The 20355-nt window shown below is 43.5% G+C and overlaps 1 protein-coding gene across 6 annotated transcripts in view; it reads left to right on the forward strand.

The window, feature by feature from the left end:
* Positions 1-803: 803 nt before the first annotated feature.
* Positions 804-20355, forward strand: part of NTN4 (netrin 4) — a 113688-nt gene continuing 94136 nt past the window's right edge. For 2 of the 6 annotated variants that reach the window (XM_021092743.2, XM_084957574.1), the window contains exons 1-2: positions 804-981; positions 4690-5219. In XM_021092743.2, coding sequence (XP_020948402.2) covers positions 876-981; positions 4690-5219 — 636 coding nt within the window. In that variant the 5' untranslated portion in view covers positions 804-875. Of the gene's footprint in view, positions 982-1070; positions 1108-1360; positions 1882-4689; positions 5220-20355 lie in introns of those variants that run through there. The other 4 variants (XM_003481747.5, XM_084957575.1, XM_021092741.2 and 1 more) reach the window with 3 other exon arrangements.

Consider the following 20355-nt stretch of genomic DNA (forward strand, 5'->3'; position numbering starts at 1 on the left):
TGCCAGTATCTGAAAATTCCGAGAGTTTATTTTCTAAAATGTTTATATATAAATTGTTGTCCCATACCTTTTCCACTTCCCAGTGTTGGCCAGAATAATTTTAATTTCTCCCAAATGGATGCCAACCTCATCCCAGTCCCTCCTGGGAGATATAAACTTCTTATGTACTCCTTGGCGGAGTCATAAATAATATCTACATGTGTTCCAAAGCTCTGAATTGTTATCATCAGTAACACACACAACTGAATGGTATCTGTAAAGGAGTTTTCTGGAAAGTATTTAAAAGCACAAAATGAACACCGCAATAAAAAAGCTGCTTTGTGCTTAACTTTTGCCAATTTCCCTGGATGTGTACATAGACTTCTCTTTTCACCGAACTTGCAAAAGTCCCAGACTCAAGGCTACGTAATCGTCTTCCATAAGCGGCCGCCCTGAGCAATCCTGTCCACAATTAGCTGCTTGTGGTTGCTACTAAACTGTTCCTCATGAGTTATTTCACAACATTATTGTTTTGCAGCACAACTGGAGTGAGAGTGCTCGGAAGGACCAAAGAGGTTTTGTGTGTCGTGCCCCTGCCCCTAGAAGGGATGTTCCTAAACTGCGCACCAAGTAATGCTGTGACTCTCCTGGCACCTCGAATTAAGGAACACCTTTCACATCAAAACCGACACACCTCGGATAAAGTCAGCATTGGCTGATGCGCCAAATGCCCTCCTCTGTCCCCGAAAGCCGGCAGCGAAGCGGCGAATGCCCCTCCAGTCACTGCGCTCCCCCTTGCCCTTGACCCTGGCTGGGCGAGGGGTTCCATGCCCGGGTTCTGAGCCTCCGGGAGAAGGGATGGCGGGAGAAGAGGGAGGGCTTGTGTCTGCTGGGGGATGTGGGAAGTAGGCGCTAGCCTGTTTCGCGGTTTTTTAAGCCCCTTGGCGTGCCCTGACCTGAACAAGAGGGAGTCAACTGCTCTCTGGAATGTTCTGGGAGAAGGTGGGAGACTGCTTCCAGAGGAGGCCTGTGGGTGCTGGAGGGCACCGGGGCGGGGGGTGGGGTGGGGTCACGCAGGGGGAGGTAGGGCCAGAGCCAGGAGTGGCACGAGGGAAGCTGAGGGCCGAGGTGATGGGCGCGCGCGCGGGGGCTGAGGCGGGCGGGTCGGGCTGGCAGCGAGGCAGCTGGGGCAGCCTGGAGGGCGAGGGGATCCCTCCCCGCGCGGCAGCGGCGACCTGACCGCGCGGGCGACTGAGCCGGGGCTGTCAAGCGAGCGCTGGGGGCGGGCGGGAGGAAGGGGTGGAGGTGCGAGGGGAGGAGGGCTGGCACCGGAGCGCCGCGGTGCCGGTGCAATAAAAATGCATCCCATGGAACTGCCCATGGAGAAGGACGGGACCGAGACGCGGCAGCAAGAGGAGGTGGTAAAAGCGGAGGAGGACGCCCAGGAGGCGGTGGCGGCGGCGGCGGCGGCCGGGAAGTGAAAGGTCTCGCAAAGTTCAGCGGCTGCTGCGGGCGCCGAGCCCCGGGCTAGCGGCGGAGGAGCCCTCAGGACTGCTCCACGGGGCAGCGCGGCCAGGCCGGCTATGGTCCCGGGGCTCCCGCCGCCCCCGCGGTGCCCGGGCCCCTCCAGGCCGGTGCGCGAGGGTCATCCCGCCGCCCGGAGCGGCCTCAGCCCGCAGCTCCCCGCCGCCGGCGCCCACTGACCGAGCCTGGCGCCCCAGGAGGAGGAGGAGGAAATAAAGAGCCCCGATTCCTCCCAAGGACTGTTGGCGCTTCATCCCACAGCCGCGAGGGCTCGGCTCCCTCTCGCACCCGCCCGGCTCGGGTCCTCCCGGCTCCTCCCGGCCATGGGGAGCTGCGCGCGGCTGCTGCTGCTCTGGGGCTGCTCCGCGTTGGCCGCAGGTGGGTGGTGACGCTGCCGGGCCCCCACCCCCCTTCCCTCGCTCCTTCTGTTCCCCTCCTTGGGACTCGGGGGTGCAGGGGAGTGCTGGCTGAGAGCGCCGAGCTCAGCTCCCAAGGATGAAATGAGTGGCCATGTTCCGCCTCCTTCCCCGGGTCTCCGCAGTTTAAAATACTATTGATTTTTTTTTGCAACTGCGATACACATGCCCTTGGATAACCCGATATCCTGGGTGCGCCCTGTCGGAGATATCGCGACCTTGGTTTCTTTCTCGGTTAGGGCTTGTAAAAAACTGCCTCTCCACTTTGTCAGGGAACAAAGGACCAAGCTCGCCATCCCCCGGCCCTTCATGGCCTGAGGAATGATGGGGAGGGGTGGCCCAGCGACCCTGGGCGCGCGTGGGCCTGGGTCGCTCTCTTGTTGAGAGCGATTGCCGTCGTCCCCGACCTCATGCTGGGTACTAGGGAGCCAGGTAGGAACACCTGGGGCGAGGTGAGTGCCCCCTCACCGGGGCCGTGGCTGGAACTCTGTGAGACCCCGGGTTGGGACGATAGGTGGTGATCTCCCCGGGTTTCACGGAGCTGGCTAGCCGCCCTTGGAGAATTGGTACCCTGGCCGAGGCTCCGCAGGAGGTCGGAGGCGGGTCTGCTTCCTGTCTCGGTAACTGGACGGCTGGCAGAGGAGCCGTCAGATGCGCTCTCCCTCCCACTCCTATTCAGGCTTCCTTGGGCTGCCCTTGGCCACGGTTTCTAGCTTGCCATTTCTCAATTCGGACCGCTTCTGCTCCTCTTCCTCCCTCTTGCAGGGCACCTGGTCTCCAACTAGGCGTAAGTGCAGTTCAGGGTGGAAGGAGGAAAGAAAGTGAGGGATCTTTGATGAGCTGGTCTCTCAAACGCATCTCGCTTTTGCTCCAGAAAGGGCAGTGTGGGCTGCAGGGATGGACTGATGGAGAGAGAGCATTGGCACACTTCACTTCTCCCTTCCCTCAGCTTCTTCCCTTCCGCCCCCAGAGACCCTGGCACGAAGTAAAAGCCAGGCTTTAGAAACTGCATCCCAAATCAGTAAGACTCTTAGGAGCATCCTTGGTACGCTGTAGATATCCTTGATATGGTGTCCACCGATTATTTATCTGGCGCCAATCTTTTCTGAACTTCGGCTTGGTTTGGGCGGCATCTAAAATTATTCCCAGTACTTTCCCCAAGGAGCATGGGAAAGTCTAAGCTTTTACTTTAATTCTGCTAATATGCACCCCTGCCTGCACTTTATGTATGCTTCCCCAGCCACAGAATGAACTTTAATAAACCTTTCCCTTTTCAAACCATATTATGGCAAAAACATGCAGGCAATTAAGAGGTTGTAAATAAATATCACAAGGCAAGTGTTTCAAGTCAAAAATACTTGTACAGGCAGTATATGATTTTCTCTGAAATGCTTTACGGGTGAGTCATAGCACACTGTGTGTTTGGGAGGTCCTGGCCACGAGCAACTGTTGCACCAGCTAATCAGAAAAGTGGCAGAGTCCAGGCATTTTGCACACTTGTATTTGACATTTAAAAATATACTACGGAAGCCCTTTCCTTTAGCTGCAAAGGCTATGTGAGGTTCGTGATAGTTAATGAGTGTGTGAAATGTCTCTTTTTCAGTCTAAGCTGTCATTTGGCTTCTCCAGCTGCACAGTGGTAACATTTCAGAGGTGTTCTCTCTTAAGAGGCAGCAACATTCAATTTGCTGGAATTTGGGGTTTGACTTCTTTTCCTTCTTTCCCTCTCTGTTTCAACTTTTAAAATAGATAATTTTGCTTAAGGTATTGATAATTAAAATGACAAGCCCAAATTAAAGGATTACATTATCTAGTCAGGACGTTGACAGGTGGAAAATGTTGATCATTTTAAGTAATTTTGAAACATTAAGGGCTGTTGGGCCTTTGTTTGAGTGGAAGTGTATGTTTCTTTAAGAAGGTGTTTCAGTTCACAGATAATGTTTAAAGGTGCTATTAGTGGCTGCCAGACTGTAAACATTCTCCTGTTAAGCAAACAGGTAACTACTACATAACCTGTCATAGATAGAAGCACTGGAGAGGCAGAGCGCATGTAAAAGAAACTTTTCTATCATATGGCAGTTTAGAGGGTTTTTTCTTAGTCTCATTTACCTAATATTAAGAATAGATATTGCACAATTGCACATCTGAGCTCTAATAGTCTCTAGCTTTGCCTCCCTAAATGCGATCCCATTGTATTTTGATTAACTATCGCATATTACTTTTCCTAGGAAATTGTTTTTATCTTAAAAATATAGTAGATTTCTACATTTCCTCTTTAATGAGTTCTCATAAATATGTTAGGTAATACTAAGGGCTCAAATTATATTTTAAAGACTAAATTGAGTGATCTTGAAACTATTATTGGTTTTGGGTATTATTTATGTCATGACTTCCAAAACAAATGAGTGTATTTTAAATATAGAGACTATTCAGAAAGCAAGAAAAGGTTAGGCCCGCTATTTCTACCCTAGTGTTTCCACTTTCCTTCCTCTCACCCTTTAGTAAACGGAAGTGATTTTATTTTCTTTTGTGTGAATTTTACATCCAAACATGAAACACACTTGCAGACACACACATGCACATTCATACACTTGCATATACAAATAGTATAAATGCGGAACAGTCTTCCTGCTCAAATTTGGTAAAATATCCTCTTTACTGACAGTCTGGGGCTCTATGGGGATAACCTGACTGTTGAAGATGGACTAGGTGGACAGAAGAGCTTTCCAGATGGGTATGTCTTGAATAACATATGCTTTCCCTTCTCTAGGACTGAATGGAGTGGCTGGAGGGAGTTCCCGCTGTGAAAAAGCCTGTAACCCTCAGATGGGCAATTTGGCTTTAGGGAGAAAACTCTGGGCAGACACCACCTGTGGTCAGAACGCCACTGAACTGTACTGCTTCTACAGTGAGAACACTGATCTGACTTGTCAGCAGCCCAAATGTGACAAATGCAATGCTGCCCAGCCTCACCTGGCTCACCTGCCAGCTGCCATGGCAGACTCATCCTTCAGGTTTCCTCGCACGTGGTGGCAGTCTGCTGAGGATGTGCACAGAGAAAAGATCCAGTTGGACTTGGAAGCTGAATTCTACTTCACTCATCTAATCATGGTGTTTAAGTCCCCCAGGCCAGCAGCCATGGTGCTGGACCGGTCCCAGGACTTTGGGAAGACATGGATGCCTTACAAGTACTTTGCAACTAACTGCTCGGCGACGTTTGGCCTGGAAGATGATGTTGTCAAGAAAGGAGCTATTTGCACTTCTAGATACTCCAATCCTTTCCCGTGCACTGGAGGAGAGGTAAGGGCACATGTTTAACTCTACACTGCAAGGAAGGTAGAAAAATGTTACCAGCCCACATTTTTTTTTTTTAAAGCATGAAGGTATACTTGTAGTAACATGAATGAAATTAGAATTTTTCATGAGCTTTATTTGTCATAAATGATTTCTCACCCTTAGACATGGATGTGTAGTCATTTTCAAGAAGGTTGCCCACTGGCTAGGTTTCAGTTGGAATTCGAAGATTTAAATTTTTTTTTCATTTTAAGAAAGAGGAGATATGTGACATCATCATTTTACTTTAGAGGCTTAAAAGGCTACTGATTTCTTCAGTTAGTGGGACACTTTCTGTGCTTCTGAAGGGGCAAGATTTACTGAGAAGGCCTATTCCTGGAACCTATGCTGGTATCTTCCTGTAACAGTTAATATAAATAGGAAGTAAATAAAAACAAAGCCAAGGGAGGGAAAAAAAAATCTGTTTGTCAGAAGGATACTTTTGTATAACAGAGGAGTTTTATTGTTAAGATTACAAAAGGCATAGCAAACAAAAGAGAGAGTTTCTTTTCAGATGCAGTAGTTCTTTTTAGACACATAGACACATGGATTCCAGCTTAAGGTCTTAGGTCTATTCTGGGCACAAGACCATCTCAATATCATTCTGCAAAATAGCCTCCTTAACTACTAATCCAATTTCTGAATGGTTACTCTTTGTTCTGTATTTCCCCTCCCCTAAGGGAGAAACATGTCTTTTTAACTTGTATGGATGTACCTAGAGAGCCCACACCCCCAACTGTGATATATAAAAACATGGAATTTAGAGAAAATTGAGTGAAAGCAGATTAAGAGCATCATACACCTTCAACACGTAGATCAAGAAATGTCAATGCAGAAACAAAGAAAAGAAAGAGTATAATGTTTCGAATTCTGGCAACTGACACAAACACAGAGACTAGACAGTTCTCATCTAGGGATGCTTTTTTTCACCACTACTCCTAGGAAACACTTGGCAATGTCTGGAGACAGTTTTGCCCGGGGTAGAGGGAGGACACTGTTGGCACCTAGTGGATGGAGGCTTGGGATGCCACTAAGCCTCCCACAGTGTGCAAGACAGTACCCCTTCCACTCTCACTCCCAACGAAGAATTATTAGCTCAAAACGTCAACAGTGCCAAAGATGACCAGGTGTTAAGCATACATTCAATGCATGTATTACAATGGCTACAGAGACTAAGATAAACACTCTTCTAGAAATCATTTCTATTACTCTCCACAGCCTTCCCAGGTGATTATATTTAGTAAACATTTATTGAGCCCCTACTATATGTCAGGCACTATACTATACACAGTGCTGCTAATTCTGTCTTTGGTTTGGGGGAAAGGGGTACTTGCCGGGGACTGGATGGAAAGATTGGTTTGGGAGCTTCTTTTTCTTCCGACTACTATAAACACATATGGGCTTTTGCAGTGTAATCAAGCTACTTCTGGGTACACTCTGGAGACCAGGAACGGTGCTGCTGGCACCAGAAAGAATCAAGTAGGATGTGGCACAAGCAGCACACAGACTATTTTCCATTCTTTTTCTTCTTTCCAGTCTTCCCTAAAGTTGGCTTAATATTGAAAACCTGTATTGGCCCTGTCAGGATGGATATTTAAAAAAATGCCAGGACAGGAAAGAAACAAATAAGTTAGACTTATTGTTTTCTTCTGTGGAGAACACTTTGTGTTGCAAATAAATGAATGGCTTGAACTCTCAAAGGTGCTTTGGAATCGGTCCACAGGCTGGTATCAGTTCCCTACATCTCAGTGCTACTGGGCCCTGTGTATCTATGAAGTAGCAAAAATAGAGCTTCAGTAACCAGATGGCAAGCTTGCTTGCTTAGCAAATATCACACTGAATGTGTTACAACGGCCCAGTGATTATTTAGAGATGACTAAAGTAACATTTCTTATCTTCTTTAAAGGCAAACTACTTCTTTTCATCAGTGCTTTCATCAGATTTCAAGGAGACACTAAAGTTTATGTTACGCAGATCTTTCCATGCGCAGTCACCTTTTATAACCAGCTTAAAAAGTTTTTGTTGTGGTTGTTATTTCAGCCGGCTTATATTTCCATGGTAAGAAGAACTTGAAGTGCCACCTGATTCTATCTAGAGCATTATTTTTGCAAGTGTGCATTAAACTCTCATAGAATTTCTTCCCTTCAGAGACAGGTTTGGGGACAAATCTTTTCCCTCCTGAGCTGGAGTGGAGAAGAAAGCCTTCCTCGAAGATAAGGACCCGAGGAGGCCTCCTTGGCAATGAGGCTCACCTACCTCTCCTTTGTTGCTTTGGAATATTAACTAGTGCTGAGCTACAAATGAATTTTACAACATAGCTCTATATCATCAATCACTATTGGAAAATTGGGTGATCAGAAAAATAAGCAGGAGTTCCCATCATGGCTCAGTGGTAACCAATCTGACTAGTATCCATGAAGACGCAGGTTCGATCCCTGGCCTCGCTCAGTGGGTTAAGGATCAGATGATATTGCAGTGAGCTGTGGTGTAGGTCACAGATGCGGCTCAGATCCTGCACTGCTATGGCTGTAGTGTGAGGCTGGCAATTGTAGCTCCGATTTGACCCCTAGCCTGGGAACCTCCATATGCCCTGGGCGTGGCCCTAGAAAAGCTAAAAAATAAAGTGAAATAAAATAAAAATAAAATGACTGTAAAAATTAAAAAAGAAAAATAAGCAAATTAATCTAGCATCAAATACGTAGTCTCAAATTTCATTTACTCTGTATTTTTAATACTATAGACCTGCATCTTCCTCCATTCTAATTAAGACCTCTTAGGACTTCTCTGGGTATTATCCTACTACTCAGGCTAACGTAAGTATCTCCCAGACTTAATTTGTTTCCATTGTTCATTCTAAAATATTTCTTTGGGATAAGGCCTCAGAGAGTTCTGTAGCTTCACGTTTAAGAAATCAGATACATCCATCTTCAGAGCTTGAAGGCACTAGTCATCTGAAAGAGGGTTTTTAAAATATAGGCCCCCAACTTCACCCAGAGTACTTTTAAAAATAAGTTAAATCTACTACACAGGAACTTTCTAAACTGGTCGGCAGTTTTGAAGAATGGGATATGATTATCCTAAAATGTGACTCCTTTGCAGGAGAGGAGGCTGCAGCTCAGAGGTAAGGCAATTTGCCCAACGACATAGTCAGTTATGTGACGGAGCTAGGACTGAATTACAAGCCTCTGACTGTAGGTGTAGTATTTGTTTCATAAAACCATGTTCTTTGTCCAGAGACACATGCCTGCCTTTCTCCTTGCTCACTCTCGCACAGTCGTCATTCATTTGGATGTGACCCGAAGGTAAAAAAAGAACGTACCAAACAGCTTGCTCCTGAGCAGGAATGTCCTCTGAGATGTCAGTGATGCTCTGGGAATAAACGCTTCCATGGTCAAAATAGAAAGACTGACTGGGTCTAACACGATCAGACATGTATAAATACATAAATAATCTCATTATGTGTCCTGGGTTTCCAAGGGGGATGTATAGGGAGGGACATGGCCAGACTTCCTTGTCCATGCACTTCTCTTTTTGCGCAGCTCTGCTTACTCTCTTTCTGGACTCTAGAGATCCAGCGAGCACACTTGGGAAATGCAGGGGTGAAAGTATTAAGTGCTCCCCAAATCCTGGTAAAAGGCGCAGGCAGGGGGAGATGTTGTTCAAGGGGTACAATGTGTCGTTCACACGACAGGAATAAATTCTGACAACAATATGTAGATCATTAACGAGACTTGATTGTATACTTGACATTTGCTAAGAGGGTGGATCTTTTTTTTTTAATTGAAGTAGCAAGAGGGTAGAGCTTAAGTATTCTCACCACACACACACACACACACACACACACACACACACACACACGCCAAAACGTGGTTGACTGTCTGAGGCGATGGGTATGTATTAGGTTGAATGTGGCAGTTATTGCACGATATATTGTTATATTGCATTGATATTGCATCAGTGTCTATCAATTCATCACGTTTTACACCTTTACTACATACCATTCTTAATTTTCAAATATAGGTTAATTAAAAGAAAAAAAGGCACAGCCAGCCTGGTGCTTGGCATGGTCCTGGGAGTGGGGTGGGGAATGAGGAGGTAGAAAACAAACAACTAAGTAGAGTATACAGTAAGCCAGAGCGTGCTAAGTACTATGGAAAAAATAAAGAAGGGCAGGGGATGGGGAATGCTGGCAGGGAAGGGCTTGCTGTTTTTAAAACAGATTGAAGGATTTGTGTTTGATGGAAGAGACAGGGACAAGAACTCTGAGTTCCTGGCAAGTTTTCAGGAGTGAACAAAATCTGTAATTAAGGGTCTCATTTCTTTCTATCTGTACATATGGGAAAATGAAGTTCTGTATTAAAATGACAAACGCTGGTAAAAATCCCTCTTGCTAGGGTTTCTTAAATGAGAGCATTTGAAAAGGAACCTGAATGTCATCAATGGAAAAGCACATGACTGATGAGTAATCTGAAGCCTGGAGAGAGTTAAGTGACTTGTGTACAATTACTCAGCTGAAATCCGTGTTTCCTGACTTCTAGCCCAGTGCTATTTCCACTATACTAGTCTGAGATTCCTCTGTGCCAAGCCATGCAGCGTGGAAGATACAGAACCTATATACATGCCTTTCCTTCTCGGTCCTTCCCATATGCCAGACATTCTACAGAGTGCTCTGCATCCTTTATTTTCACAAGAACCCTGTTAACTGGGTACCAATATTGACCCCATTTTGTCGACAAAGTACCTGAGACAGTGAGTCAGAGCAACTTGGTCAGTTTAAATAAATAATGAGCTAATCTATGCCAGAGCTGGGATGATTAGCTTGCTTTAAAATTATTTATATGATTAGGTTTTATTATAATTCCAAAATTTAAAAAGACAAACAAAACTAAATTGCTGTGGCAATGATTAAACTATAAAACCTACAGTTTCGTTGATAATGCGCAACATGGTTGTGTGAACCTTGCATAATGAAGCTAATATTTTTTTACATCAGATAGAAAAATAAAAGTAAGGACTCTTTGCATTTAATGTTACTTAGATGATTTAAAATTAGTTATATGGGTATCACAGCTCTTCAGTACCATTTAGCATACTTTCTATTTGATTGGTTTATTTGTTGGAGGAAGGGAAATACTTTTTATCTATTGCTAACTGCTTTAAGTAATTTTCCTAGCTATAGTCATCAGTGTATTAACATTATGCTTTGAAGCTTATTCTCAGCTCTAATTTTGTTGAACTTCCTTGAAAATAAAATGTCGTATATATTTGTTTAGAGTGCTTCGATTATCCACACCCTGGGGCTACTCCCTTCCTGTAGGGGCAGGGCTTGAGACTTGTAATAGCACATTAAAAAAAAAAAAAATGCCTTTAGTTTAACCCACAGGGTGGTTATCAATTAAAATTATTTGAAGAAGCTGTATAAAAATTGGAACACACCTAGAGATTAAATCAATAAACTTTGATTTATTGATTTCAAAGGCTAGATTCCCCACCCAATACCTTCTTTCCAGCTATTACCAAAAAAAAAAAGAAAAAAAATCTGTTTCTCATCTGATTGTTTCACATTTCATGGTTTAACTTTGCCAATAATTGCTTGAAATATTCTGGAAACTTTGAGAGATCTGATTGCAAAATGCTGAGTAGTAACTGATGATTCATGTTGAAAATTTAAAGCCAGACAGTGAAAAGCAGACACCTGGAGGTCAGGTGTATCTGGGCATACAGGGCAGCTTCCTACCAGGGAATGGAAAGCACAACCATTCTCTCTCACTGTATTCACTCTGCGGCTCCCAGACCCCCAACCTCTGTACCTAGCACAGATCCCCAAAAGGCACAAATGTCCAAAATACATTTGTGGAATTGAATTATATGAAAATAACTATAAAATGATAATATATATAATCATTAAATTATAATGTTTATTATGTTGGATATTACACAACTCCTAAGTATCCTTTGAAACTAGTCATGATTTGTTCCTTCTTACTACAAATATTTATATAGTGTTTCTTATGTGCCAACTATTTTAGGAATTGGGGATTCAGAGCAAAAAGTCAAAAATTCCTTCCCTTGAGCTTATGTTCTAAATGTAAGGTACTAAACAAGGTAAGTAAAATATATGGCGGATTAGATAGTAATCGCTGTTAAAAAGGCAGGGAAGAGGGCTGGGAAGTAGGGAGGGGTTGGAAAAGTTTAGGCAGGGCTCCAAGGGAAAGTCTCCCTGGGACTTTGGAATAAGGACCTGAAGGGAAGCAGAAATGAGTTGTGGGCATATCTAGGGGAGGAGCAGAGGCCCTGAGGAAGGTGCCTCATGCTGTTAGGACAGCGAGGGGCTAGTGAGGAAGCAGAGGGGTTGAGGTGCTGTGTAACAGGTGAGGTCAGAGGTCAGAGAGAGAAAGGGAAGGGTGGGAGATTATGTGGAATCTCATAGGTCGGTGCCTGGGCTGCCCAGGATTACACCTAGATCACTGAAAGCCTGCTGATTATTTCATAGCCTTCCCTTTCATTCTCAGAGTGGTCCCGATTTGGACCATAAGTTACTATAAAGTCGCTGGGTTTTATTCTGAATGATATTGGAAACCATTGGAGGTTTTAAGCAGACGGGCAATATGATTAATTTATTTTTAATAGGATTTCTCTGGTGTGTGTGTTAAGACCAAAGGAGGAAGCCGGGAGACCATTTAGAATGCTGTTGCAGTAATTCAGGCTAGATCTGATGGTACGTGCATAGAGGCTGTGGTGGAAATGGTGAAAAGTAGTCAAATTCTGGATCAGTTTTATGCATAAAGCCAACAGCACTTGCTGGCAGGTTGGAGGTAGGCTGTGAGAGCGAGAGAGGCGAGGATATTTTTAGCCTGAGCACCTGGAAGAATGAGATAGCCAGTTACTGAGGTGGAGAACTCGAGGCGGAGCAGATTTGGAGAGGATGGCCAGGAGCTCATATTTGGGCATGTTAGGTATGAGTTGCCTGTGAGACATCCAAGTGGAAATACTGAGTAGGCAGTTGGATCTGTGAGTTTAAAGTTCAGAGGAGAGGTCTGGACTAAATATATAAATTTGGGAGTCATGTGTAGAGATGATATTTAAAGCCGTGAAACTGGATGAGATCATCAAGGGAGTGGGTGTGGACAGAAAAGAGGAAAGTCCAAGAACTGAGCTCAGGGGAGGATCAAAGTTAGTCCATCAATGCTGCCATTACCAAAAACACTTTTGCACCTTCCAAGGCTTATACAAGAACCAGTCTTACCAATCTGTGGTCCAATGGTGGTTTAATTAAGCAACAGCATGAATGTGAGTAACATCGACTTGCCACAGTTGAAACAGTGGGTACAAATTCTAAAATGAAAAGTGAAAGGAAAGGCAGAGAGTCGCAACTTTAGGTTTTCAAAAGATGAACCAAAACAAATAGGGAGAAGTGAAAGCACTGAACAGACAATGAATGATGATAGAAAAGGGAGAGAGAACAGTGTGGTGGAGAAATACACTTTTGAAAATACCATGCTGAAAGAGAAATGCTGATTTTCATATTTTAACAGCCTCACATTTTATCCTGACTCTTCCAGCTTTGACTCCTTTTTTGACCCCAAATCCCAGGGATAGGAGCAATTTTGGGGGATGATTAAAAAAAAAGTTGTTTTAATGCCGAGCTATCACCGTATTGGAAGTGAAATTAAAATATAGCATTGTACCCATTTTACCTGCTTAGTGTGTTGTGAAATTTGATTTGCAGAATGTGATGGAGAACATCTACCTAAGGTAACAGTGCTGTGCAATTAAACCTATGGATGTAAAAGTATTTACATTTTCAGAGTCTCAAAAACTATTAATGTTTTAATTAATGTTTACTGTGTTCATGTGTAATCTGTTAAGGAGGAGAAGAGAAAACCATCATTTAGACACCATAGCAGAATGTGCCAGTTTCTCTGTTGGGCATTTTGCATACATTTCACTTTATCTCTAAGAAACAAATTCTTTTCCTGGATGGTTTGTCTTGTTAACAAAGAAAATCAAAATAATGACTCTCTTTCAATGTCATACTTCACTTCTCTTCCTAACTTTCCTGCAACTGAAAGAGGAGCAGAAGTCTTTCAAGGCATCAGCTATGTTTGCCAATGTTACTTTACACTTCGTAATCACAGTTCCTAAACCAAGCAAAAAGTTATGAAAAACATTCAAATGCTTTGTGTGTGACATCATTTGCACTAACACTCTATCTTTCAGCAGCTACTGAAAAAGGTTTCGGTGTTTTAAAATTAAATTGAAGAGAGTAAATTTAATCACACTCTTAGCTGCTTCATCTCCATTAAGAATTTGTGTTTCTTTTTATTTCAGCCAACCTGACCTTTCCAAGGTCTTCGAGGTTTTCCATCAGTTTCTTTTGTAACTGATGCTACATTTCTCTCATATGCTATGTCCCAATAAATAACCCCCTAACCCCACCCCACCTTCAAATAAAAAGCCAAGGCAAATGGAGACCACACAAACCAGTGCTCTGTCAGAAGAACTAGGCACCTCACTTTCCAACAACCCATATTTCCCATCTCAACCCACGCAAAGGGATAGGACTCTACACTCGCACTGCTGTAACAGTAGCTCCCTTTCTGATGAGTATCAGAGTTCAGAAGAAGAGGGATCCTTTCTGGGGCAGGGGGTAGAGTGAAGTGGTGTAGTTTGCAAAAACATAAAACTTCTGCTTTCCAAATCCCTAACTCCCTTTCTTCCCACAGCGCTATAAATCTTATTTTTTTACTTCTGGCCACTTTTCTGATTTTTATTTCTTCCCTCTAATAATCTAGTTATGTCACATTAGGCCACTTCTTTTATCTCTTCTCTGGCCCCCAGATACCTATTTGCATGCAAAAATAAATATGATACCTAGCTTGCTCCCATGAATTTCTCTCTGGAATCTTCTATTTGTTCTCTCAAGACCATTGCCCCCTTGTCTTTCCATCACATCCTGATTCCACATCAGTTCTGCTGTTTGCCTTCTTGCTCCTCCAGCTAAACAGCTGAACACTAGTGAGGAAAATAGTAACAACTGTGCTGAGAGACGCCTCTACAAATTGAGGTTTTCCAGCCTGAAGTTGGCCCTCAGATTGCTCTGGAAACCCTTTTTCCTTCAGCTCCCTTTCGTCCCTTTCACTTCTTTCAAAGTGTCTTCTCTCCCGAAGACCCCTTCCCACACCTGTTGCTTGCTCTCAGCCAAAGAGCTTGCCTGTTACCTCACTGAGCAAATAAAAACCTAAGCAAATGGCATCCCTGTCTCACCCAGAAAGGCCCGTCAAGGTAAAAACTGAAATCCATTCTCGATTCCTTTCCCTCCTTCACCCAGCCTTAGTCTGTCCCCAGGGCCTTCCCATTCTGCTACTGGAGTCTCTCCTGAGTACGGATGCTTCTCTCCATCCCTACAGCTACGAATGGTGGTGCAGACTATTCTGTGCATTACTGCAATGTTCTCCTGAAGGTTCCTCTCTATTCTGACTTGCTTGCTCCCCAATCTATTCTCTACACCACACTTGGAAGGATTTTTTTTTTTTTCTTTTTTGGCTGCCCTGTAGCATATGGAGCTCCTGGGCCAGGGATCAAATCTGCCCCAAGTTTCAATTGTTAACCCACTTTGCTGGGCTGGGGATCGAACCTGCCCCCGATCCTGGCACTCCAGAGATAACACCAATCCGCTTCTGCCACAGTGGGAACTCCTGAAGGATCTTTATGAAATCCAAAATGGCACATCTCTGCTTGAAACCCTTCAGTGACTCTCCAGTTTCCTTATAACCTAGTCCAACTTTTCTTTCTTTCTTTTTTTTTAAGGGCTGAACCAGTGGCATATCAAAGTTCCCAGGCTAGATGTTGAATCAGAGTCACGGCTGCCTGCCTACACCACAGCCATAGCAACACCAGATCCGAGCCACATCTGTGACCTACCCCACAGCTTGCAGCAGTGCAGGATCCTTAACCCACTGATAAGAGGCCAGGGATCAAACCTGCATCCTCATGGCTACTAGTTGGGTTCCTAACCTGCTGAGCCACAGCAGGAACTCCTAGTCCACATTCTTTAAGGTGGCGTGCTCTAGGCCCCTTCTGAATGCCCAGTCCCTCATCTCTCATCTCTGCCTCTTTCCTCCCAGCCTCCAGCTCTATCTATTGAACTACTCGTATTACCCCAAGGTGCCATGCTCTTTTTCATCCTCTGACCCTTGCATCTTTTCCCTGAGCTCTTCCTCGCTTCTGCTCCTCTCCCGGAGTCCTATCTCTCATCCACTTAGCTAAGTTGTTGCTCAAGTAATTTTTGGATGGATGAATGGAAGGATAGATAATTCCTACTCATCCATAAGGACTTTGCCTAAACTTCACGAACGCTTCCCAGATGCTGGGTTAGGTGCACTATATACGTGCATCACACATGTGCACCCTTAGCACCGGTTCACCTCTATCTTGGCATTTATTACATTGTTGTACGAGCTCCTTGAGATGGTCTAGACCACACGCCAAGAAACACTACCCTAGCATCCAACATGTTTCCTGACATCAAATAGCTGCTTATCACATACATGAACTCTGAAGCATCATTATCATTAATATTATCAGTAATAACTATCTATTGCTTTTTGCTATTTAATTTATGGGGGAGTACCTGGTGTGCTGACACCCTAAGTGGTCTGAGAGATGACTTGCTAAATATCTGTTAAGTTAGCCATTTAGTATGACAGATCCTAAGGCAGATAGTTGATTAGTACAATTTCTCAACACGGACAGTGTTCTTCCATCCCTCTGCAAACCCAAACCACAGGCTCTATTCCTAACCTACAACGGCCTGGCGTGAAGGGTTGCAGTTTAGACGTAAAGGTACAAATCTGTCAACATTCTTGGAAAGCGGTGGAAAGTACATGGAAAGTTGACCGGGGGATTTTGTTGAGTTTTTCCCTCAGTATCATTGGAAATGACTGGAGAGGGACTTCTGCTTCTGCTGCTGCAGTGCTTCCAGGTGGGCTTTTTTCCACAATGCTGGGCTAGGTGCAGGGTGGTTGTTTTGTGATTCTGGAGAACAATTACCTGTAACACTACCTCTGGATAAACCTGTGCAACTATTTGGTTCACTCAGATAAACTGCTAAGCTTGTTATTCCTTCTCCCTAAGAACTGCTATTTTGGGAGGACCTGTTGTGGCTCAGTGGGTTAAGAACCCGGACGAGCATCCCTGAGGATGTGGGTTCGATGCCTGGCCTTGCTCAGTGGGTTAAGGATCCAGCATTGCTGCAAGCTGTGGTGAAGGTGGCAGATGTGACTCAGACCTGACATTGCTGTGGCTGTGGCTGTGGCCAGTAGCTGCAGCTCTGATTAGACCCCGAACCTGGGAACTCCCATGAACCGCAGATGCAGCCCAAGGGGGAAAAAATTATTTTAAAAAAACCCAAAAAAACTGCTATTTCAAGTAAGCCAAATCCTACTCACCTTCATTTCTTGACTTAGGAGGAGAAACTAGCTTTGAAGAAAGGTTTATTTAAAGAAAGAATATTTATGCTTTTCTTTGAAGAAAAAAAAAAAACCAAAAAACCATCCTAAAATACAAAACTTGTAAGCTATGCTTCTTTCCTATTACCGGAGCTTCATTGTAGTATAGTCCTGACTCCAGGGTGTTCTGTCTGAGTGGGACTTTCATTTATTTTTAAATAAATTTTATTGGAGTATGGTTGATGTAGAAAGTTGTGTTAGTTCCAGGTGTACAGCAAAGTAAATCAGTTATACAAATACACACATCCATTTCTTTTCCGATTCTTCTCCTACATTAGCTATTACACAGTATTGTGTAGACTTTCCTGTGCTGTGCAGCAGGTCATTGTCACTTCTCTATTTTATATACAGTAGTGTGTATATGTCAGTCCCAATCCCCTAATTTATCCTTCCTGCCCCGCATTTCCCCTTTGGTAACTATAAGTTTGTTTTCAAAATATTTGAGTCTTTCTGTTTTGTAAGTCCTTTTGTATCACTTTTTGTTAGATTCCACATATTAGTGATCTCATATATGTCTTTCTCTGTCTTACTTCATTTAGTATGATAATTTTTAAGTCCATCCATGTTGCTGCAGATGGCATTCTTTCATTCTTCTTGTGGCTGAGTAATATTTCATTGTGTATATGTACCACATCTTCTTTATCCATTTCCTCTGCTGATGGACATTTAGGTTGCTTCCAAGTCTTGGCTACTGTAAATATTGCTGCAGTAAACACTGGGATGCATGTATCTTTTTGAATTATTTCTCCAGACATATGTCCAGGAGTGGGATTACTGGATCATCTGGTAGTACCATATTTAGTTGTTTTTTTTTTTTTGTCTTTTTTTTTTTTTGCTATTTCTTGGGCTGCTCCTACGGCATATGGAGGTTCCCAGGCTAGGGGTCCAGTCGGAGCTGTAGCCACCGGCCTACACCAGAGACACAGCAACTCGGGATCCGAGCCATGTCTGCAACCTACACCACAGCTCACGGCAACGCCGGATCTTTAACAAGGGCAGGGACCGAACCCGAAACCTCATGGTTCCTAGTCGGATTCGTTAACCACTGCGCCACGACGGGAACTCCCATATTTAGTTTTTTTTAAGGAACTGCCACACTGTTCTCCATAGTGATTGCACCAGCTTACAGTCCTATCAGCAGTGTAGGAGGATTCCCTTTTCTCCACACCCATTTGCTGCTTGTAGATTTTTTTTTCTTTTTTTTCTTTTTTAGGGTCGCACCCTCAGCACATGGAGGTTCCCAGGCGAGGGGTCAAATTGGAGCTGTAGCTGCTGGCCTACACTACAGCCACAGCAATGCCAGATCAAAGCCACATCTGTGGCCTACACCACAGCTCACGGCAACATCAGGTCCTTAATCCTCTGAGCGAGGCCAGGGATCGGACCTGCATCCTCATGGATCCTAGTTAGATTCGCTTCTGCTGAGCCACGACGGGACCTCCACTTGCAGATTTTTTGATGATGGCCATTCTTATTGGTGTGAGGTGATACCTCACTGTAGTTTTGATTTGCATTTCTCTAATAATTAGTGATGTTGAACATCTTTTCATGTGCTTTTTGGCCATCTGTGTGACTTCTTTGGAGAAATATCTACATAGATCTTCTGCCCATTTTTGATTGGATTTTTTTTATCATGATATCAAGCTGCATGAGTTGTTGGTATATTCTGGCAATTAATTCCTTGTCAGTCGCTTCATTTGCAAAGATTTTCTCCCATTCTATGGGTTGTCTTTTCATTTTGTTTATAGTTTTCTTTGCTGTGCAAAAGCTTTTAAGTTTAATTAGGTCCCATTTGCTTATTTTTGTTTTTATTTTTATTACTTTAGGAGGTGGATCAAGAAGGATATTGCTGCAATTTATGTCAAAGAGTGTTCTGCTTGTTTTCCTCTAAGAGCTTTATAGTATCTAGTCCTGTGTTTGGGCTTTGAGTTTATTTTTGTGCATGGTGTTAGAGTGTTCCAACTTCATTCTTTTACATGTAGCTTTCCAATTTTCCCAGCACCATTTATTGAAGAGGCTGTCTTTTCTCTATTGTATATTCTTGCCTCCTTTGTCATAGATTAATTGACCATAGATGTGTAGGTTTATTTCTGAGCTTTCTATTCTGTTCTACTGATCTATATTTCTGTTTTTGTGCCAGTACTATACTGTTTTAATGACTGTAGCTTTGCAATAAAATCTTAAGTTGACTGGGACCTTTAAACTGCTGTCTCTTAAAGTATAAAAAAAAATCACTGAAAGGTAGAGAAGGGATTTCCATGGAAAACTGCACATGTATGAAAAGAGCCAACCCTCAGAATGGTTGGAAAGTATGGTTTGGTGGAGAGAGAAAGGAATCAGGGAACACTAGGCCAACCCTAGAGGCTCAGGTCAGATTATACAGGGTCTAGTGTGTGAAGTATTTTGGACTTGATCCTGTGGGTAGTGGAGAGCAATCAATAGTTCTTCTGGGTAGGAATAACATAGTCAGAGCTGTTTAAGAAAGACAACTCGGGGAGCAATGTGAAAGAGTCTTGAGTAGAACATACAAGATTAAACTTAATAGTGATAAATTCTTCTTTGCAAAAATCAGTTGTGCTACCATCAACGAGGTGTCACTTATCAACTATTTATGTGAAAAAGACCTGAGGGTTTCGACTGACTGTAATCTCAATGTGAGTAACAATACATCATGACTGCCAAAAAAGCTAATGCAATCTTAGGCTGCATTAATAGAAGAATAATGCTCCAAACAAAAGAGAATAGTCCTTCTGTTGTGTTCCCTAGTCAAAGCATAGCTAGTATATTATGTTCAGGTCAAGATATTCCTATTTAGAGAAAGCTGAGCAGAATGGGTGAGATCAATTAGAAACCTCATTATATAATGAACAATTAACTTCGGATATTTCGCCTATGAGAGGATTTATGGATGTTCAGGAATTGCTAGCATTCTTCAGATGTTTGAAGAGGGATTAAATGGACTCTGATGTTTTCAGAAGGCAAGGGTTTGACCAAAGAAAGGCTTTCTTAAAAACTGGCTGTAGCCAAAAGACAAAGTGAGATCCCTTGAGTTTCTCATCCCATGAAATGCTTCAGCAAGGGCTGAATGAGCCTCTGTGAGAGATGTTACAGAGAAGATTTGCGTACGGATTTGGAGGTTTGTCCTGGGACCCTTTAATGTCTCTTCCACCTCCGATACACAGAACATGCCACAGAAAATTCTTTATATCCAAACTACTCCAGTAGCAGAGGTCTTGTGTTAGATACTGCTTAGCTGGTGTCTTCCTGCTAGCTAGGGAGATGCCCTCAATTTGGGGGCAAACTTTTTGAGGCGATCTCATTTCTTGCAAAATAAGTGGTCCTTATTCTTAATAACTTAACATAAGAAAGCCGCTTAACTGCTAAAGAAAGGGCTGACAGGAGAAAAAGAAATGGGTCTCTACTCTGAGTCTCTTACTTTGTAGTAATAGATGATCTTACTTACAGCTTATATTACTAGATGCAATGTGGTAGCATAAGTGTAGGAGTTGGGGTTCTATATCAGGTCCATCAGCAGGTTCTGGTGGTTGTAGGTTGGTTCTCACCTCCACTATTACTTTATTTATTTATTTATT

Source organism: Sus scrofa, chromosome 5 (genome assembly GCF_054392235.1).
Source record: "Sus scrofa isolate SSC_HxYL_T2T_F1_AM1 chromosome 5, Sscrofa_HxYL_maternal_Yorkshire_Landrace_v2.0, whole genome shotgun sequence".
Taxonomy (NCBI): domain Eukaryota; kingdom Metazoa; phylum Chordata; class Mammalia; order Artiodactyla; family Suidae; genus Sus; species Sus scrofa.